This window comes from Ailuropoda melanoleuca, chromosome 15 (assembly GCF_002007445.2).
Source record: "Ailuropoda melanoleuca isolate Jingjing chromosome 15, ASM200744v2, whole genome shotgun sequence".
NCBI classification, from domain to species: Eukaryota; Metazoa; Chordata; class Mammalia; order Carnivora; family Ursidae; genus Ailuropoda; species Ailuropoda melanoleuca.
In genome coordinates, this window is record NC_048232.1 from 76,925,783 (window position 1) to 76,948,952 (window position 23,170).

The 23,170-nt window shown below is 46.8% G+C and overlaps 1 protein-coding gene across 4 annotated transcripts in view; it reads right to left on the bottom strand.

Annotated features, from left to right (window-relative positions):
- SYN3 (synapsin III) overlaps nt 1-23,170 on the bottom strand; it is a 481,477-nt gene that overhangs the window by 49,200 nt on the left and 409,107 nt on the right. For all 4 annotated transcript variants that reach the window (XM_019802056.2, XM_034644234.1, XM_034644236.1 and 1 more), the window contains one exon: nt 18,571-18,633. In XM_019802056.2, the coding sequence (XP_019657615.1) occupies nt 18,571-18,633 (63 nt within the window). The remainder of the gene's footprint in view (nt 1-18,570; nt 18,634-23,170) is intronic.

Consider the following 23,170-nt stretch of genomic DNA (forward strand, 5'->3'; position numbering starts at 1 on the left):
TGTTACAGAAGAGAAAACTGAAGGTCCCCAGAGGGATGAGGTCGCTTCTGGTGGTGTAGCTTCTGGAAAGGAAATGGAAGAGAGGAAAACCTGGAAGGGAGGAAATGGCTTTTCTAAGTCAGGACTCCCAGGTCCCCCATCCATTATCTTTGCAGTATGATAAAGGAATGTGTCCAAATTTCATGATTTCAGCAGTGAACCACATCACCACCATGGTGGGTGCCAGAAACATCTAAAGTAAACCCATGCCTGCACCTAGAAGAGTCAATGTGCCTTGGCCCTGTTGACCTCTCTGACCTCATCTCCTGTCACCTGCCTCCTGACTGTTTCAGTTCCTAGAACTTGTAGAACTCAGGGCTGCCTCAGGGTCTTCATCCTTGTTATTCCCTCCACTAGCAAAGCCCTTTCTGCGGATCCTCACACAGCTGGCTCCTTCTCATCGAGTCTGTTCTGTTGTCTCCTCCTCAGAGAGGCGTCTTCTGATCATCTGATCTGAAACAGCTCTTCCACTCCCTCGTCATACTCTATTACATCATCCTGGCTTGGTTCTTGCATTTATCATGGTCTCAAGTTATCTTGTATTTGCCTATATCCCCTATAAAAATATAAAGCTCTGAAAGAGTGGGGACTTGTTTCTTAGATTCACTACTGTGTCCCTTGTTCCTTGCACATAGTAGGTGTATGGGAACTATTTTCCGAATGGATAAATGAACGAATGGACGGTCACTGGGTGCTTTTTTTTTTTTTAAGATTTTATTTATTTATTCGACAGAGATAGAGACAGTCAGCGAGAGAGGGGACACAAGCAGGGGGAGTGGGAGAGGAAGAAGCAGGCTCACAGCAGAGGAGCCTGATGTGGGGTTCGATCCCATAACGCTGGGATCACGCCCTGAGCCGAAGGCAGACGCCTAAACTCTGTGCCACCCAGGCGCCCCTACTGGGTGCTCTTTTGACCTAAGGGAGTGGTTTTCAAATTGGACACCATGGAGAAGCTTTGGGGTGACCCTTCTTTGGGGGATGGGCCCATGCAAGTAGACCGGTTGAGAGGGATTCTAGACACCCTCCCTTCCTCTACTGGCTCCACATGGATATGGTTTATATATTGAGTGTTTTCATCATCCACTGGACAGAAAGCTCAGAGACCAAAGAACAAGGCCAGGTTACTGGGGAGGTACCACTGGATGGAAGCTTGGGCTCCAGACTTTCAACCTGATACTTAGGGGCTCGTGAATGAGACACAGGGGCAATATGGAGGGGTGTTAGCCGGAAAAGCAGGGCATGGCAGACGTATCGTCTGGGGGTCCCGGGAATGAGGATGAGGTCCCTGGGAGAGGGGTGACCTGATTCTAAGTTACTCTTCTAGCTGTCTCAGATCTTTGCCCCTGAGTCGCAAACTAGTGATAGGCTTTTTGCTGAGACCACAGCATTTTCCAACCACGACTTTAAACATAATGTTTGCTCCTGCCCTTACCAAGAAAGCAACAGCCTTGCTCTCGGTGGCCTCATTAAATGGGATTCTATTTTCACAGCACATTTTGAGAACATTTTTATTTGCTGTTCCAGGCTCTCAGAGAGACAGCCCAAGAGACTCTGCTGATAAAATGACTCTGGGCACGACAGAGATGGGGAGATGCCGAAATGAATAGCAGCTTTGTTTATTTGGCATTGGAACAGGCGAGAGGAGCTATATTAAAAAAGTAAATAAAGTTCCCCTTCTCTCCGCAAGAAAAAAACCTTCTCTGGCTGCATGGCCAGCCACACGATTTCCCTCGCAGAACAGAACAAATGTGAGTAGACGGAGTTTAACTTCTGGAGAAGAAATGTAAAAAATAAAATAATTATGGGGTGGGCGTGGGATAGAGCTTGAGAATGAGTAAGATCAAGAAGCATCTCAGATGCCTAATTAAAGAGCCAAAAATAAAAAGCAGTAACAGACGGGTATGGGTCGAGCGATATATATACACACACACGAAGGCATTTATATACACATCTATATAAACACAGGGCTCCGAAATACGACGGGCTCCCCTTTTCTGCAGACTTGACCCACGTTTCCTTCCCACGGTGGAGAGAAGATATTAAGAATTGGCTAGACTGACGACTTCTGAGCACGCACCACGTGCCCAGCTCCATGCAAAATGGCACATGCCCACAATCACAGATAGCATCCTTCTTCCCACAGACCTAGTTTCTCTGAGCTTCAGGGTTCCCTCCTGCAAAATGAAGATAATTGCACTGCCCACCTCCTAGAGCTGTTGCAACAATTACTCATGACCCGCGTGTAAAACCCAGGGCCTGGCACCTCGCAAGGCCTCAGTGAATGGTTCCTGATTATTCTTACGGTTGTTCGTTTCCACGGGTACCTCAGACTCAAAGTGTTGAAAACTGAGCTCATTATCTTCCCCCTCAAACCTGTCCTTGCTGATTTCACATTTCAGGGAATGGAATCATCATGTTCTCAATTTTCTTCTCCTGCCCGTGCATCCAGACACTCACTGAGTTCTTCCAATCTGCTTTTCCCATATCTCTTGATGACATCCTTATCTCATTGCTCACTGCCTTATTCCTGCCTGGTTCAAACCCTGATTTCTTCTCTGCACTGCTACGGTTTCTTCCTAATGGGTTCAAGGGGTGCTAATCTCCCCCTCTTGGTCCCCTACTACTCTCTGTTCCCACACTGCTGCCTTATGAATCCAAACAAGCCCATTCTTTGCTTCCAGCCCACCAGTGACTCTCTCTCTTAGCAAGAAGATAAAGTGCAAATTGTAGAGTGCAGCATATAAGCCAAGCAGAGAAAGACAATTATCATATGGTTTTACTCATTTATGGAACATAAGAAGTAGGAAGATCAGTAGGAGAAGAAAGGGGAGAAGAAAAGAGGGGTAAACAGAAGGGGGAATGAACCATGAGAGACTATGGACTCTGGGAAACAAACTGAGGGCTTCAGAGGGGAGGGGAGTGGGAGATTGGGATAGGCTGATGATGGGTATTAAGGAGGGCACGTATTGCATGGTACACTGGGTGTTATACACAAGTAATGAATCATGGAACTTTACATCCAAAAAAAAAAAAATGCATCTAGCATCTGGCCCTGTCCCCTCCCCAGCCTCACCTACTCTTCCAGGTCTAACTCTGGCCCAGAGCTCTGGAATACTGGCTTCGTGTTAGCACGACCTCAGATCAAAAAAATGCCAGTGCCTGGGCCCTCTGCCAGCCAATCACGACAGAGTCTCTGAGGGTGGGCCCCAGGCAGGGGTATAATTTCTGGGTGCTTCTAAGGTGCTGTTAAGCCTGACAACCACTATCCCCACCACACCTGACAGCTTGCAATGCTCTCTTGGGCCTTTACACCGTGTGTGTGTGTGTGTGTGTGTGTGTGTGTGTGTGTGTGTGTGTCCTGCTGCCTGGAATGCTTTTCTCAGCCTGCAGTATGTGTCCCTATTGTTCCCTATTGTTAGAGATGCAGCTAAATCTCCCGCCTCCCGGAAGTCTCCCTGGTACCCCGTGAAGATGCTTCCACTCCCCCTGACGTCTCCCTCTATCACGACTTCATTAATTTCTCCCTCTGCCTTTATTCAGTTTTATCTGGACTCCCTTCTTAGCGCTCGGCTGGTATTTCTGCTGCAAGGTTTACTTCATTTGGCTTGGATTGTAGTCAGCTGTCTACATGGCCTTCTACCACCTCTCCCTAACTTTCTGGCCTTATTTCCTGCCACTTGTCACCTCCAGCACTCACTGTAGCCCTGCGGGCCCTCTGCCCACTCCTGGACCACACAGAGGCCCTGCCTCAGGGCCTTTGTATGTGCTCTTCCTTGACTGTCATGTTCTTCCTCCATATGTCCACAGGCTCATTCTTTCCTTCTTTCATGTGTTGACTCAGAAAGGCTTTCTTACTTATATCCCCATCATGCTGTGCTCCTTATCCTGTTTCTTTTGATCTCAGAGTCCTTCTCATCACTGACATATCACAGTTATTTGTTTATTCTTTCTTCGTCTGCCTCCCACCATTGGATGTAATCTCCATGAGGTGGATGTAATCTCCATGAGGACAGGGACTCTGTGGTGTTCATTACTGCATCTCCAGTGTCCTTGGCACTCCATAAATATTTTTTGAATAAATAAATGAGTAAATGTGCTGTGCTTTCCAGTGAACCAGGATTTTTTTTAAATTGGGGGGGGGGGTTGAAATAGGTCATCAAATCAATTTAATGGGTCACAACCAACATTTTGACAAAGGAAAAACTGGAACAATACATATCAGAATGCCTTGCACATAGAAAAGGCAAGCTTTATTCTTTCAAACTTATCACAATATATATTTCATACCCGGGAATCAGCTGGCAAGACACAGTCTAGTACTTACTATGGTTTGCTATACAGATTTTTGGAAAAGCTTTACACTAGACCAGGAATCGGCAAACATTTTCTGCGAAGAGTACATTGACAAATATTTTAGGCTTTGCAGACCATACAAACTATTCAACTCTGATGTTGTCCCATGAAAGCAGCCATAGATGGTACGCACACAAATGGACAGGACTGTTACAATAAAACTTTATTAACCAGACCAGGTCAGGGGTTGGATTTGGCTTCTGGGTAGTAGTTTGCCAAGCCCTGTACCAGACTGTAGTCTAATGTGAGCCTATGTGTTTTGTGTATAAATTTCCTGCATTCAGAAGCCATGTCTTTTTTCACCTCTTTTTTTAAAATTTATTTATTTTAAAAATTTTACTTACTTTATTTTTTTTAAACAAAATTTTAATTCCAGTATAGTTAACATACAGGGTTATTTTAATTTCACCTCTGGATCTTAACCAAGAGTCCTCTATTCCAGAGCCTAGCTCACTCTTTGCACATAACAAATGTTCATAAATATTTGCCAAAATATTCAATAAACATTTACTGAGTCCCCAGCTCAGAACAGCTGGGCACCAAATCCACTAGCATTTGTTGAATGACTGCAAGAGCCCTTGGCCTTAGATTTTCAAAAAGCTCTGCCCCTCCTCCAGTCCTTCTGAAGGCTGAGACCCAGAGCCCAAAGGATGTCCTCGCCCCAGCTGGCTTGGTCATGTGTTGCCAAGGGTCAGAAGGAGTGGTGGGAAGTGATGGGAACAAGGAGTCTGATGGACAGCTTAGGGAACTGCCTAATTATCCTGCTTATCAGTTCGCTGGTTCCTTTCCTTTGCTCTTCCCCATAATAAATCAAAACTCCTCCTGTTGTTCTTGAGTTCCCAGGTCACTGATTCTTTTGCCTGCATGTTTATAGAGTTACAGTGTGACCATGAGATTGAATGGAAGGGAAGGGAGGCACCTGACAAGTGTCAGCTCTGCAAGGCAACACCTCAGCTTCCCAGGCCGCCGTGCATTGTGCAGGGTGAAGGAAGGCGCTTGCCAGGGCCTGGCTTGCTGTCTGGGGCCTGGCCTCAGCCGGGAAAAGAGGTGGAGTCGGTGGGCACAGCTCGTGCACCCAGCAAATATATATCCTAGCAGGGGAGGCTGACTTGGTTCAGATTTGAAGATGCCCCAGAGCAGGGCTCTGCAAACTACAGCCTGAAGGCTACTGCCAATTTTGTGCAGCCCATGAGTTAAGAATAGTTTTTAAATGGTTGGGGGGAAAAAATCAAACGATGAGTGATATTCCATGACACGTGAAAATGACATGAAATCGAAATTTCAATGTCCATAAATAAAGTTGTATTGGAACAGGGCCACACTCATTCATGTCCGTATCGTCTAGGGCTGCTTTCATCCTACAAGAGCAGAGGGGAGTAGATGCCACAGGCCATATGGCCTGAAAGCCTAAAATATTTACCATCTGGCTCTGTATGGAAAAAGTTTGCGGATCCCTGACTAGCATCACTAGTTGACATGGACTAGCAGCACGGCTATCACCTGGGAGCTTGTTAGACTCGCAGGTGGGCCCCCCTCCCCCCAGGCCCTAGTGAATCAGAATCTGCATTTTGGTCAGGTCTGAGAGTGATCTGTAAGCAGCTGAAAATGTAGGAAGCGCTTAGGTTCTAGGGGGAGTGAATCAATATCTCTTATGTATCTACACATTTTTACAAGTGCTTTATCTCAGTCAGTCAGCAGGGCATCCCCACACCCACCATGCCATTGGACAGATAAGAATAGGAAGACTCCAAGTTAAGTGTTCGACCAAAGTAACACACCCAAGAAGTGGCTGCACTGGGATTTGAACTTCTGGGTCTACTGCATACCCTGTGGCCCTGACTGTGAGGCTCCATGGCCCCCTGGGAAGAGAGGGCAAGCCCACACTCATGGTCTGAAGTTGGAGGCCCCCAACTGGTGCCCCAAGGGTGTTCAGTGGCCAAAGTTATTTGGCCTACATGGTGTTCTGAATATGTTAAAATTAGTTGCCAATATTTTAAAATCAGGGGAGTTCGTATCAGAGACCCAGAGAACTGGGTTTGTATGAAAGAATCGGATGATTGGGCTGCGTGGGTCTCAGGGCTTTGTCCCTCTGCGGCTGAGCTGTGGGTGTCCACGCAGGCCGGCCTGCCTCTCTGGGGCCTTAGGGTCCCCACCTGGCCTCCCGACCCGTTCCAGGGACTGCCTGGATGCAGTGGGCATCTGAGTTGGCATCCTGTGGGTGTGCTGAGCAGCTGTGGGTCATTGAGTTGTTGCAACACTGAATCTGACTCAACAGGTCTGGGGACAGGCCCGTGTCCTGCTTTGAAGGAGTTCCCAAGGGATGCCGAGGCTGCCAGTCCTTCCACAGAGGCCACTTTGAGCAGCAAGGCTGTTGAGGAGCTCAGACCTGTCTGACTTCAGGGCTACAAGCACTTGGTCCATCACTCAGAGCGTCTCAATAGGTGCCCTTGCTTTGGTTCCCCCATCCCTTGGGGTGGCTAGAGGCCCCTGGCCCTTTTCATTAGCTGCCAGCAGCCTACTCCATTGACCCTGCTGAATCCTCTAAACACAGCCATTTTCTATGAGTATCATGACACGAAAAGGCCTGAACAGCATTCACTGCCCTAACTACACGACCTCCTTAGCATCTTCTGGCCTTGATCCTGGAGGATGGGGCGTTGGTGTGGAGGTTTCTGAGAAATGGAGGCCAGGAGTTGAGGCAAGAGAACAGGGTCTGCCAATAGCATCTCATTTGTCCAGAGGCTTCGTAGAGACTGCTGATAATTGTGTTGAAGAATCTGCTCACCCTGGGGTGCCTGGGTGGCTCAGTCCGTTAAGCGTCTGCCTTTGGCTCAGGTCATGATCTCAGGGTCCTGGGATCGAGCCCTGCATCAGGCTCCCTGGTTAGCGGAGAGCCTGTTTCTCCCTCTGCCTGCCGCTCTGCCTACTTGTGCTTTCTCTCTATCTCTCTGTCAAATAAATAAATAAAATCTTAAAAAAAAAAAGCTGGAAAAAAAACTGTCCCAAACATGCGCACACGTGCGCACACACACACAAACACACAAGCAACACGCACATGTGCATACACACATGCGCATGTTCCCAAACGTAATCAGCCCCCTGTTTACCTACTTCCCCGGCTTTCCCTCACAAACAGCCCCACTGCTATCACCTGTCCGCAGCAGAGCCAGCTGCCCCTAAATGGACCGACATCCAAGAAGGCAGAGATGTGGCTGGTTTCACTTCCAGGCAGCTTGCTGGGAGGCTGCCCCGTGCCGGAGCCTCAGCGAGGCAGGCAGCCTCTGCTTGCTTCGACGTTGCTTCTCTTGCCTGCCAACAGTAAGAAGGAGCTGCACCTGCATGTTTTGGCTGAGGACGGCCTCCGTGGACACGCAGGCCGTGCTCCCAGTGGACCTGTCTGGAGGCGGCCCTCCTCTTGGCACGGGTGCCAGGACCGGTGGAAAGAGTGTGCAGCCTTCCCGGCATGCTGTGTGCAACCCTGGGCAAGTCATTTTACCTCCTTGAGCTCTGCTTGTCTCATCTGAAAAATGGGCATCATGGTAGCACTATGCACCTTAAAGGATGGCCGGAGATTGACTAGGCCTCCATCGTGGATGTGACTGTTTAAGGCTGGGAGAAAAGTAAGGAGCCAGTAATCAGATTGTGGTAAACTATACGGAGCATTCCCCACCTCACAGGTGACATGGGCTCCCTCCTCTTTCTGAGGGGCTCCTAAGGAGATGACATCTCTGGCCTTTGTTATATACAATACCAAGATGGGTCGATAGACATTACCGGGAAAACAGAGAAGAGGAAAAAAAGGAAATCTTGCTGCTTTTCAAAGTCTGTCTGTTCAAAATATTCTGCTTTTCATGGAAGAGTTGTGTGGCGAGTGCACACAAAAGCAGGTAATTGATTCTTTCCAGATCAATCTGTTCCTGGGCTTCTGTCCCTCTTGACAAAATGGGTCTTGTAGGGGGTGGGAGTGCACATGGTCTTAAAAACCCAGTGCCAGGAGGAAGAGTTTTCTTTTTCTCCTTCTCATTGTCTTGCATCAGTGTCTCGGTCCTGGCTTTGGGCCTGGGGTGAGATCAGTCCACCAGCCAAGAGCAGTTCATATGAAAAGGTCAGCGCTGGTCTCCAAGGTACTGACATGTTTTTTGGGTGGATCCCTGTGAAATTCTTTACAAATCAACTCTCCAATGAGGTTGGCGGGTCGCCTTATCAAGGGAAGAAATGATTCCACCAGCCCGTTCCCAAGTGTCCCAGGCAGCCTGGAGCAAAGGGCGGAAGGACCTGCTGACCTTGATTCGAATCCTGATTCCAGCACTTACCCATGACCTTGGGAAAAACAAATCTTGGAACTTCTGCAAAGCTGGGATCAGAGGAGATGTTGAAGGCACGTATCCTGGCTCATGGGTACTCAGAATTGTTAATACCCTCTCTCTCTTCCTTGTTCATCCTCCCGTCTAGTTTGCTTTGAGTGATCCCAGAGAAGTCGAATAATTTGCTCAAGGTCACAATACTGGCAAATGGCAGAGTCAAGATGAGAATCCAAGGAGGTCTAAGTTCGAAGCCCATATTCTCCTTTACTTATCTCCCAATCTCACACTTCCAACACTTCCACTCACTATTCTTCTGAGCGATTGGGTGAGGAAAATCATGACTACTTGACATATTTGACACACAGCACTCATGTGTTTAAGTGACTTGCCCAGGTAGATACTGCTGGCCTGGGAGGTGTGGGACTGACAAGGAGGACCCAGGTCTCCTGAACCCAGGCCAACCAAGAGCAATGCAAGGATGGGGGAACTGGCAGAGGAAGTGCCACCACTAGATCTAAGCCTGAAGCCCTCCTAAAAAAAAATGAGTGGGTGGTCCAGGTTACTGTGCCTTCAATATGGCAAACATCAGGGTAGATAGAGTCATAAAATGACTGTTTTAGTTTCCTTCTGTTTGCGCTCAGAATCTTGGCATTTTGGCATCCAAAGGAAGAAAGACATCTTTAGGACCCTACAAAATATATGTGCATGTGTGTGTGTGCGTGCACGTGTGTGATATACACAAACATGTACAAATACCACACACCCACACACGGGTGCACAGAGTTGAACCTCGTTATTTGCGGTAGTTATGTTATATAACACTTCCGTCGGTACTATAACCGATTTAGTGACTACTGAACCATTGCTCCTAGGGAAAACACAGGGTTTCTGGAAGCCTCTGGTCACAAACATTCTCATCAACAGTTTGATACATAACCTTGTTTTATGTGTGCTTCCATCCTATTGAATATATATTGTTGATTCATTAACATCGAACTAGTAGCCAACAGCACTATAACTCATGCCTGAACAAAGCTTACCCAACACATATTTTCCCCCCGTGGGAAACATCACAGCCTTCTTGCACATAGGACTTCTTGCACTAACAGCACTTCAGCATGGCACTTGTGTGTGGAGGGGAGGGGCATTTTAAACAATGAAATCACCACGAGCAAGTGCAAGAATGTGTGAGTGTCTCTACATGGATGGAGAAGAGGACACGTGTTTACAGAATGAGAGCTGAAACAAGAAGGCAGAACGTTGCCTTGCTTGACCTCAGCCAGGAATGTGCACATTATTGGCTGCTCTGCACATGTCCGTGAATGAGGGCAAAAGTGCCATAAGAATTGATTTGGGGCCGCCTGAGTGGCTCAGCCGTTAAGTGTCAGCCTTCGGCTTGGATCATGATCCCAGGGTCCTGGGATCGAGCCCTGCTTCGGGCTCCCTGCTCAGCAGAAAGCCTGCTTCTCCCTCTCACACTCCCCCTGCTTGTGTTCCTTCTCTCGCTGTCTCTCTCTCTGTGTCAAAAAAAAAAAAAAAAAAAAAAAAAATTTATTTTGNAGAATTGATTTGGGGATTACAAATAAATTTTAGTGAGTAGTTGAATTTGTACACACGGAAGCCATGAATAATGAGAATGGATGGGTTATATTGTGCTTGTAGAGAGGACAACCCCAGGCCAGAGGTTCTAAAAGGAGAGCACAGTGCTTAAAATTTTCACTAAGGTATAAAAGACTGATAGATCCTCCGCTAGGTCCATTTTACTCAAGAGAAGCAGAGAATACATGAGGCCGGTGGTCATCTCAAGGGAGTGGCAGGGTAGGTGAGAGAGGACATGAGGGGAGGGAGGAGTTGAGAAGAAGGGCAGTGGAGGTGGTGAGGGTCCCTCCCTGTCTTCCTTCACAGTCTGGCAGGGACCTTGAACGTTCCTCCCCTGGAACACCTTGCTGGCTGTCTCCCCTCCCCTGCTCTCACCCAACTTGGCTTCTGCTGAGCTCTCTGGCAGTCTCCCAGGTGCTGGGGAACCCTCTGTTTCTTAACTGCTCCCCTGGGTTCCATTTGTCCATTTGCTCATTCCTCGTTCTCCCTCCTCCACTACCGTGTTCTTGGGCCACGAATCCTACTTAAAAAGTGGACGGTGCTGGGAAAATCTCCCTCAATGAGTCAGTCCAAGAGATGATACCAGAGTCCAGGTTGCTCAGAGCTGGTGACAGCAGCAGCCCTGGCCCAGTGGGGTGTGCAAGACACCTGGGCTGCTGGAAATGTCAAGTTGAGGAGCTGCCACCTCGACCCTCCAGACCAGATGCAGGGACACCTGAACCCTGTCACTCACTACTCTAGCCTCAGAAAGACAGCAAACCCTGGCCCACAGGGGGAAGTGTTACGATGTCTTATCAGTCTGTGACCACGTCAGTGTCCTTCATCTCTGTGAGCTCAGGCACTGGAACTAGACTGTCTGGGGTTGGACCCCAACTCCACTACCTACTCCCTGTGCCTCAGTTTCCTCATCTGTAAAGTGGGGGTACCAACTGTACCTACCTCATAGGGTAGTTATAAAGATTGCACTCAATGAGTGAATATATTTCAAGCACTTACAACAGTGCCTGCAGAGAGTAAACTCTACTAAGCATTAGCTTTTATTATTATTGTGGTTATTACGTTACTGTTATTATTACTGTTCTTATCTCTAAAGTATGGAATGGAGTCAGATAATCTCAAAGGTCTTTCTTTCCCTTCCTGCTCTGTTATTGGGGATGCTCTCTCTCTGTGTGGCCTTGGGCAAGAGCTTCTCCTCTCTGGGGCCTCACGTTCTTATCTTCTAGATGAGGTTCCAGGACTCAAGCCCTGAGAGTCTGTGAATCTATGAAATAAGGAGAAGGCACCTCCCAGGGTGGAGTTAACTTGTTATTTTGGCCTCTCCTGGGGATGTTGCCGAGACAAGCAGTTAAGTAATCAGAATAACAGTTTACATTTGTAGTGGGGTTTTTAAAGTTCCCATTCACTGAGTGTTTACCAGGCATCCTCCCAAGGCTCGAGTGATTTATTCTATCTTCGTTACAACCTGAGGAGGGAGATATTGTCCCCATATTGGAGATGAGGAAATTGAGGCACAGAGATATTAAACAACATCCCTAAGGACACACAGCCAGGAAATGGTCAGTCTAGACCTAAACCCCAAAACCTTGATTCCAGATGCCATAAATGTTACCATCCTACCCCCAACCCCCCGCCCCGGTATACTGGCAGTTGGCCTTGAACTTGACTTCTAATCCTCTGATAGTAACATATCGTGCCATTCTTTTCAATGGACTGTTTGTACTATTGAAAATAACCACAGATTCTCATCACTGGGAGATACGTAGGAGTGTTTCCAGGGTGTCTTAACCTATGGAAGGGTCACAGACCCCTGTCAGAAGTTGAAAGAAGCTACGTACCTCTTCCCATCCAGAAAGTTCATACCATATCTGCACATAAACACACACGCACCCCAAAAACATACACACAGATTTGTCCCAATTTCAGGGGTTTCAAACATCTCAGGCTAAGAGCTCATGCAATGCTTAAATTCTCTTGAAACTTTCCAGTAAGTATTCATCTTTGTTCCAACTCTGCATTGATGAGAACTTCTTCCCTAAAGGACTGTCTATTCCATTAATGTTCCCCTCCAATTGTTAGAAATTTGTGCTATTGACATAACTGACATTTGTACATTTCCTTCCAACTTTGGTTACAGCTTTGCCTGTTAGATATTATTTCAAATTTGTTCTATCCATCTGCCCGTGACAATTCTCCACGTTTCTGCAGAGGCTGGCGACGCTGTCTCTAGCAGATGCCTCTTCCCTTCACTGCTCAGTTAATCTTCCCTAGGACATACTCATTTGTCAATGGCACTCTCAAACACCCCGAATGGATATACAGCCCAGAACGCAAAACAATCTTCTGGCCACGGACTGGCCAATGCAGCGCAGGCCTCTCACTGTATTCTGGATATCAGATCTCCATTAATATGTCCTAAGAGTGGATTACAGTTTTTAAACCTTATTTTACTTTGAACTATAACACATACACAGAGAATTGCATAGCCCAAAAACAACAGTCCAAAGAGCTATCACAAAGCAAACATCCACATCAACACCATCCAAGTCAAGAACTAGAACTTGGCTCACTCCTGCCTCTTCCCCATGATCACTCCTCTGTTTTCCACAAAGGCAACTTCTACTCTTTACGATAATAATGTTCTTGTTTTCCTTAAACTTTTAATCATCTAAATGCATATCCCATTTCATGCTACGGTTTAGTTTCCCTGGTTTTTGAGTTTTATAGAAATGGAATCATTAAAATAGGCATTTTCTTGTATGTGGCTTATTTCACTCAATGAAATAAGCGAATGAGATGTGTGCATGTTGCTATATATAATTGTAGTTCATTCATTCTCATTGCTGGAAGTTTCCCACTTGTCTGAATACACTGTACTTTATTTATCTAATCTATTATTAATGGATACATGGGCTTTGCCTGGGTTTTGGCAATGAAGAACAAGCTGCTATAAACACTGGTGTGCACATGCATGCATTTAGGCTGGCTATCCCTAACAGAACTTCCGTGTAACTTCCAGTGGATAATATCAACCTGTCTTCCAAAGAAGTTCTATCGATTCATACTTTCAGTAGTTGTGTGTGTGTGTTCCAATTCTTCCACGTCCTTGCCAACACTTAGCATTATTAATCTTTTTAATTTTAGCTCTTTTGGGGGTTATAGAGTGGCATCTCATTGTGGCTTTAATTTGCATTTCCCTAATGACTAAGGAGGGTGAGCCCATTTCATCTATTTATTGCATATTTATGGATTAGAGGCTTGGCAACTCCTTACTCATCTGACTCATACTGAAATTACAGCCAAATGAAATAGAGTCTCTGACAGATGATGCTGTTTAGTCATATCTCCTTTATTGAGTTCAATTTTGGATTTTAGGTCCCCAGAGCATGTCTGAACATTATTTTTAATTAATTAATTAATTAATTTTTAAAGGTAATCTCTACACCCATTGTGGAGCTCGAACTCACCACCCCGAGATCAAGAGTTACATGCTCCATCGTCTGAGCCAGCCCAGAGCCCCTGAGCATTGTTAATATTCATGACAGCTGGTATTTATTGAGTGCCCACGGTGTTCTAGGCATTGAGCTGTGTGCTTGATGTACATCACGTCTCCTAATCATCACAACCAGCTTATGAGGTTGCTACTGTGATTATCTGCATTGTATATATGAAGAAACTGGGGTGGGGGAGGCTACGTAACTTACTTGTTAGATTCAACCGACACCCTCAGCCACTCAGGCACTATATACTGCCTCCCAAAGATGGAAATATTTGACTACACTAAAGAAAAACCTTTAAAAATGCTTAAAAACTGAATAATAAAATGGACATGTAACTGTCAAATGGAGAAAAAGAGTTGCAAAGTATGACAGGGGTTTAATGTGCTTAATATGGAAAGAGTTCTTACAAATTAATAAAAGGACACAATAAAAAAATGGCCTAAGGTTTCTGTGGTCAGGTAAGTCTGGGGAATTCAGCACACCTTTCATGTTCTTTTACCCCAACAGTGTATCTAAGCAAATTTATGACTCTTAAGTTCCATACTAAGAACTTACTTAAAAAGGGGAGTCCTCTTACACTGTTGGTGGGAATACAAGCTGGTACAGCCACTCTGGAAAACTGTAGGTAGGTTCCTCAAAAAGTTGAAAATAGAGCTACCCTATAACCCAGCAATTGCACTACAAGGTGTTTAACCCAAAGATCCAAATGTAGTGATCCTAAGGGACACCTGCACCCCAAAGTTCGAAGCAGCAATGTCCACAATAGCCAAACTATGGAAAGAGCCCAGATATTCATTGACAGATGAATGGATAAAGAAGACTGTGGTATATATATACAATGGAATACTACTCAGCCATCAGAAAAAAATGAAATCTTGCCATTTGCAACGACATGGATGGAACCAGAGAGTATTAGGCTAAATGAAATAAGTCAATCAGAGAAAGACAATTATCATATGATCTCACTCCTATGTGGAATTTAAGAAACAAAACAGAGGATCATAGGGGAAGGGAGGGAAAAATAAAACAAGACAAAATCAGAGAGGGAGACAAACCATGAAAGACTTTTAATCATAGAAAACAAACTGAGGGTTGCTGGAGGGCAGGAGGGGGATGGGATAAGTGGGTGATGGACATTAAGGAGGGCACACGATGTAATGAGCACTGGATGTTACAGAAAACTGATGAATCACTGAACTCTACCTCTGAAACTAATCATACATTATATGCTAATTAATTGAATTTAAATAAGAAAATAGAAAAGATATTAAAAAATAAAATAAAAATTTACTTTAACGCAGCATTTTCCAAACCTATTTGACCAACATAGGGTTTAGCATCTGAATAATTATAATTCTTTGGAACAGACTTTGAAGCATGTTGAACTCTATAATAACCACTGCTTCCTCTGGTTTCTGGACTGGTAAAACTTTCAACAAAGGAAATGAAATTAGTTTTGTCCCAGGTTTCTCAACATAGACACTATTGACATTTGGGGCTGTATAATTCTTTGTTGTGGGGTTGTCTTAGGCATCGTGGGCTGTTCAGCAGCATCCTTGGTCTCCGCTCAGTAGATGCCAGATGCCAGTAATACCAACCCCAACCCCAGTTGTGACAACCAAAATTGCCCTGTGGAGGCAAAATTCCCCTCCCCCCGTAAGAACCACTGGTCTAGCCGGACTAATTTCTACAGAACCCACGGTGCTCCCCATGATTGCCTCCTACCTAAGTGCTCCCCAAGCTGCATAGTGTCTCACTATATTTTGATTTCTATGCCTTGTGACAGCCTCTATTCTTCGTGAAGAGACTATCAGCCCATCTCTTTTGTCTTTGGGTTTTCCTTGTTTGCGAGAACTTCTGTCTCCAGGCGCAGCGAACCATGTACAGTACCCCAGACACGGAACTTCTTTCCACCCTTCTATCCTCTGGGTGGAATTAAGCTCTTTCCTTCAATCGCCGTACTCACTGCACACCCTCCTATCAGACCCCCAGTACACATTATACCTATTTATGTGCTTGACTCTCCATTTCTTTGACAGCAGAAACTGGGTCCTATTTATCTTCTGACTCTCAGCACCAAGTAGGCACGAATCAATATACACGAACAAACGAGCAAAATATAATCGATGACGGGACAGGGGGACCTAGGTGGACTTCTACCAACACTGAGTCCATTGGCAACCTTCTCACCAGTTTCCTCCTAGGCATGTTCTCTCTGCTGGTCTCCAGGGAGACGATCTTCCCTCCCGAGAGACGCAGAAGTACCACAGAAGGTACTAATTTTGTTTTTCTCCCTCTCAGACATGGATATGACATCATCTGCTCAGTCGGCATGTCCAGGCCTTTCCCGATAGCTTTCTCATCCCAAACTGAAGGAGAAGAGCCCTTTTCCTTTGATGTCAGCATTTCTGCAAACCCTAGTTATTCCAGCCAGTGACACTTTTTATCCTTGGGTATGTGTCCTCCTTTCCATGCTTTGGGAGTCCCCTTTGGGCCTGAGTTTCTCAGAGCACCCCGTCCCCCGAGCATTGATTGCATCAGTATCTTTAAGTATTTCCCGTCTGGGATAATCTGAAGCTTGAGAAACAGAATTTAATTCTTGGGAATTCTTTAGCTTTACCAGAGGTGTCCAAGATGGCGGCAGTGGGTGGAAAGAAAGGGACGGCTTTGAGCAATGGTAACAAAGGCAAGTGACAAGACTTGACGACCTATTGGACGTAGAGGAGGGAGATGACTCCCAGATTTCTGTTTTGAGAAAGTGGAGGGACTGGCGGTTCCTGCTGCAGAGAGGACGGCCACAGAAGGAGGTGAAGGAGGAGGAAGGCGAGGTGGGGGAGCAGGCTGTCTGGGACGGTTGGAGTCTGAGGTTTCCATGGGAGACGGGGCAGGGGGTGGGTGCGTGTAGAGGAGGGAATTGGATATAAGAGCTGAGGCTCCGGTTGGGAAATGCGACCCAGGGGCTGTTGGCACGCAGGTGGCCGTAGGAGCTGAGAGCATAGCTGAGCGCTCAGGTTGCTTGTGCTGTTGGCACACACACTTATTAAAGACGGTGCAGCAAGAAAACGACACGAAGGAGACTGTCAAGGAGTGGCAGAGATAGAGGAGAGCCAGGAGAGGTGCACGAGTCAAAGCCCACTGAAGGAGTTTCGGGCAGCAGGGATGGCCAGCAGCTTTAAGAGATACAGGGAAGTCAGCGCCTGTCTGGACAGAAAAGTGCCTGCTGACTCAGGAGCAGAGGGTTGCCGGGACTAAGGCAAAGGCAGCCTCATCGGAGTGGAGGGGCTGGAGCCCAGGGGCAGAGGAGCAGGGGGGCTCAGCAGGAGGGGCAGCGGGGCACTGACACAGGGACATGTCATTCATCCATCCGCTCACCCAACAAGCCGAGGGGCTACTGGGCCCCAAGGATATGGCCGTGGACAAATAGGCAAGACCCCTGCCCTCATGGTGTGCCCTTTCCATTAGATGTAGTATTTTAGAGGGAGGATTTCTTTTAAAGACGGTTGTTAGAATCATCACCATTCGACAGAGAAGGCCAAGAGAGGTCAGATGGCAACTTGTTCAAGTTCACACGAATGTCTGAGCTGTGGGTCATGCCCTGACCCGTCTGGCCCTTTCCACCCTTTGCTGCCTGAAGGGGATGGAGTTTAGGTGGGAACAGATGACACAGAAAGCTGAACAGGGTGAGGAAGAATAAAGGCGCCAGGTGCAGGATTATTTATGGCTGGGCTGGGCCTACTCAGATCAAGCTTTCTATGTATTTCAGCCAGAGGCTTGAGACATGGCCTGTGGTGGCCCCCACCTTTTCCCACACTCCCACCTCTCTTATTTAGGAGTCGATCTCCCTTTCCTGTGAGCACCCCCATCCACCCGGTTCCACTGGGGCTGCATCCTTCGTCACATGCGCTGGTTAGGGGGTGGGCACAGGAACCCAAGCAAGGCTGATCAGCATCCCCCCATGGGATTTATATAGAGGTGCTGGAAAGAGACATGGTCTTTCTTCCTCTGCAACACTGAGCCTGGGGACCAGGGTAGGTCACCCACAGCCATCTCGACTATCTGAAGAAAACACCAGGCAGAGATAAACAGCGTCAAGAAATACAGAAGACTGAGCTCTGATGGCATTGCTTGGGCTCCTGGATCCAGCTCTGCCCAGACCTATCAAGAACTCTCCCAGACTTCCTGGTGGCTTGAACCAATGGATTCTCTTTTGCTTCCTGATTTGAGTTGCATTTCTGCCCCCACAATGGAAAGGATCTGACTGATTATGACAAATACGTCAGCTGTGACAGTGTAAAATATATGATTTACTCTTGCAGAAGCTAACTGACTCCAGGGGCTTCCTCCCCGGAGCCATATGTATGTGTGTCCTTCTAGGTACTGGCCCTACAGGTGGTGGGGAGATGAGTAAGACAAGAACTTAGAGAGTGGCCGTGGAAATGATGATGGGAACAAAAGAATCACCGTCTATAAAATGCTTTACATTCATTGCTCTGAATCCACAATCACAGGAAACAATTAGCTAGCAACTCCAGGCAGGGTTCAGTGAGTGCAGACCGAGCTGGAGAGACGCTCCGTGCTATGGGTGCTTAGAAGAAGGGGGGTTGGGGAGGACAGGGTGCATCATGCATCCTGGTCTCCTCTAACAATGCACACTGTCCTCCCCTGACACTGTTCTGGGTGGCTGAGCCAAGGTGGGGCTGGTGGGGGACAGAGAAGAGAAGGGAACAGGTAGTCTGGGGAGTCTGTGTGGGTATGAATGTAAGAGCTGCTTCTCATACCTTTCCCATCCCGGCGTGGGCGTGTCCCAGCTTGACGACCACGGGGAAGTGTGGTGCTGTGAGCTGTAAGAGACAAGAGGAAACCACTCGTTAGCATCCCAGAGCAGTGCCACGGAGAGCGACCCTGGGCACCACGTGTTCTGTGGAAAGATTCAGTCATCTGGTATTACCCGGAATTCCCATAAGAACGCTTTGGCAGATGGTCATCCTGATGCAGCTCGAACACCCAAAATGCCAGTGTTTTGGGCCTCCAAAGGAAGCCCTTGAGCCCTTAAAAGCAGCCTGCCTGGGGCACCCACCGAGAGCCGGCAGGGAGGAACAAAGCGGCTGGTTTCCGATCCCGGCTTTACGGCTTGTGCAACCTCAGGCAAGCTCTACATGGATCTGTGGCTGAGTTTGCTCATCTAGCCATCCCATAGGGTTGCTGTGAGGATCAAAGAAATTATTACACAGGAAGTCTTTATGTTCTAAGGACCCAATGAACGACAGCTTCGTGACTCCCATCATTGTTCTGCCTTACGTTATCCCCTCTGCCAAGCCCTCTCCAGGCCACCCCATGAGGTTTTTTAAATAATAGTGGTCATGCCCACCAAGGGCACAAACATTTATTGGCCGCACCGTGTTGGGCACTGTTCTGAGCGACTGCCTTGTATCATCTCCCTTCAAGAGCCATGCTACTTGTCTTGTTGGTTCCTGATAGCATCCTCAGCTCCAAGAACACTGCCTGACCCAGAGAACGTGCTTGATAACGGAGTCTGTGCTTCATTCAACCGGTCTTCTCAGCAACATCTAGGAGGCATGCATGCTTCTCCTTATGACAGAGGAGGAGAGGGGGCTCAAAAGATCAGGCGCTCACCCATGTCCATGGTCGCTCAGCTAGAAGTGATGGCACCAGGTTCAAGCCTAGGCTATCCACTTCCTCCTTCATTCTGTTCATATATTGTCTGAGATGTGTTTGCTGCAAGTCTTTTTGGAGGTGCTTGAGGGTAAATGTTAACCCTTCTAGTGATTTAGTAATAACATCAGTCCCCCTACTTGGATCAGCCCAACCAGGGGTAATCATGTCCTACTCTCTGTGCTGTCTATCCTGGTCCTTGTCACTCGGTCCTGGATTGTCTCCTGACAGTGCTGTCTGTCCTGACCGTCTGGCTGCCTTGGGAGGAAGAGCCTGGCTCTTCCCTCTTGGTGCCCAGAGTCTAGTCTGACAGAGAGGCATTGCTGTAGGTGCTTTGGAAGGGTCTTCTGGGGGTCACGTAGCCATTCGATGGGCCTCATCTCATTGTACCCACACAGTGGCTCCATGAAGCAAGCAGGGAGGGGTTTTAATCACCATTTCACAGATAGGAACACTGAAACTCAAGGCAGGTGCTGCGAAAGGGTGGAATTGGGACTTGAATGTGGGCCGGTCAGACTCTAAGCCTGATGTGAAAGGCTTCAAGATCTAGCTCAGGGCTTCCTGCAGTACGTGTGGAATAAAAAAAAATTTCCCCTTATTCAGGCTAAATTTTTTTTTAAAGATTTATTTATTTATCTGAGAGAGAGAGACAGGGAGAAAATGAGCGCACAAGTCGGGGGAGGGGCAGAGGGAGAGAATCTTCAAGCAGATGCCCAGCTGAGCATAGAACCTGACGTGGGCCTCAATCCCATGACCCATGAGGCCGAAACCCAGAGTCAGATGCTCAACCGACTGAGCCACCCAGGTGCCCCAGGACTAAAATTTACCACAGCTTGGTGCCTAGAGAGAACAAATGCATCTTTTTTAAAAAGGGCAATATTTGATTTTGATTTCAAAAGCAGTATGTACTTACTACATAAAAAGCTTGGAAAATGTAATAAAGTGCTATGTTGTTATTACACAGAAGACAATAAAGATCACCCTCAGACTTTTAACAGTTTTGCTGTATCATCTGCTGGTCTTCTCTGTCTTTTCATTTGCTCTACATTGGGAGAACAGTGAAGATCAACTTTCGCTTCCTGCTCTTTCCACTTACTGTTCTGTGGTGAGCATCTTCCTGGTGGTGATTACTAGTCTGTTTAATAGTTGTTACAAAATATTGCACATATGAAAAAAGACTTAAAGAGTGCTCTCATGGATATCATCCCACTTGAGAAATAAACCCTGCCCACATAGACGAAGTCCCTGATAGACTTTCTCACAGCACTCCCTTCCCTCCCGCCCAGAGGTAATCATCATGATATGAATTGTACTTATTATTGCCTCACATTTATTCATATTTTAACTATTACATATGATTCTCAAACAATATACGTTCCACGTTTTTAAACTTTATGTCAGTGGTATCAGAAGAATCTATTCTTGACGATATCGTTCAGCACATTACGTTTGTTGAGATTCATGCGGGCTACTCTATACAGCTTGGGTACATTTTTACGGCTGCACAGTATTCTATTATATGAACATATTACCATTTGTCCACTTCCTGCTGATGCACATTTAGGAGATTTCTATTTTTCCAATGGTAAACAATACTAGCGCATCCCCCCTGCACCTGCAGGGAGTTTCTCCAGGGCACATGCACAGGAGTGGAATTGCTGGGCCCAGGCAATGCTCTTCTCAGTTTTGCCAGATATTGCTAGATTTGCCCCCAAAGTGGTTGTACCGACTTTCACTCTCACAGGCAGAGAAAGAGCTCCTGACATGTGAGGTTGAAAGACTTAAATTTTACCAACCCAAGGGATGAAGTGGAATGAATGGGTGCATTTTCACCAAGTGGCTTTTGTTCCCCCAGCAGAGTCATCACACCTGGCCATCTACTCACAGACCCTGGACACCTCCAGCAGTCCAAGACCTGCCCAGGTCACTACTGGGGCTTTATCTCCATCTCATTTTAAGCTGGAGCACGAGGGGAGGGGTAATGGGTGTGCTCTGTCTTCCCCTCCACTTCTCCTGGCCTCATTATCTCCCCACATGCTGACAGGTACTGGAAAGAACGTGGATGATGGAGTTAAAGTTACTCTTTCATCTGCGGCTAGATATTTTACCTCCTCAAAACTGAGTTCTTGGATCCGCAAAATGGGAATGATACTGCCTAACTTATTTGATGGTTGGGGGAAGAAGAAGGAACTAAGGAACGTCAAACTGCTTAGCACCCAGGGGAGAGTCAAACTCAAAGTGTAAAGTAGGACTGAGGGGAGGAAGGAGCTAACACTGGTTTCATGGGGGTGAGGACAGATGTGAAGGAAGGCTGGATGAAGAAGGAAGGAGAGCAGAGGGTGCTGCTTGGCAGTATGTGATAGTACGGCAGGGCGTGAAATGAAGTCCAACAAAGGGAATCTCGAGGAACTTAGCAATTATCTTGCCTAGTCCCCATGTTGCCATGTGATGGTAGGTAGAATTTCTAGGAATGCTCCCCAAGGTGTCCCACTTATTCTCTGGAGGCTGCGAATGTGACGAGATTATCATACAAAGTCATGCAAGGATGGTTTTATATTATATGGCACATGTGACCCTAAAATATGGAGATATCTGGGAGGATCTAATCAAATCACATGAGCCCCTAAGAGCAGAGAACCATCTCAGGCTGGTGGCAGAAGAGGGAAACAGAGAGAGTCAAAGCTGGAGAGAGACTCAGCACACTATTCTTGCTTTGAGATGGGGGTGGTTACTTGAGAAGGAATAGCCTCCCAGAGGCGAAGGTGGCCCCTGGCTGATAGCTGACAAGGAAATGGGGACCCAATGCGTACCTCACTGCAAAGAACTGAATTCTGCCCTAACAGGAATGAGCTTGGAAGGGAATCTTGAGCTCCGGAGGAACATGCAGCATGCTGGTACTTTGATTTCAGCTTTATGAGACCCTAAGCAGAGCACCTTGACATTGACATGCCCGATCTACAGATCTGTGAGATAATATAGAGGTGTTCTTTTTGACAGCTTAGTTTGTTAGAGTAGCAATAGGAAACTAATACATGTGTGTGTCCTCCTAGAAATCAAAGCCCAAAGAGTAAAAAGTGATTGTTTTCATGCCAAACAATAGCAGAAAGAGAAGTCAAGGCCATGAGTTTTGGGGCACCTGGGTGACTCAGTCAGTTAAGCATCTGACTCTTGAGTTCAGCTCAGGTCATGATCTCAGGGTCTTGAGATCGGGCCCTATGTTGGGCTCCGTGCTTGGCTGGGAATCTGCTTGAGATTCTCTCTCTCTCCCTTTGCCCCTCCCCATCTCTAAAATAAATAAATAAATAAAATCTTAAAAAAAAAAGAAAAGAAGTCAAGGCCATGAATTTTGACTCTCAATCAAGCACTCTCTCTACCAAGGCACACTTCCCTGGGGACCACATGCATATCCAGGGTACAACAAATTCTTTCTCCTAATCAAAACAATCCATAAAATAATATCAAATCAAATGAATTCACTGATTGAGTGAGAAGTATGTGGCTGAAACTGTGTTTTATGCTGTGCAGGACACAGGAGATGGAGCCAAGATTTCTTGTTTTAGAGAGGTGGGCTGTGCAATGAAAGACCAGAACAAGGTGGCATGGTGGCAAGTCTGGGGGAGGGGTGCAGTCATGAGCAAGTCTCCATAAGAAAGGAAGGCTCTGACAAGGATTCTGAAGGATGATAGGTTGCGGATGGGTGGACGG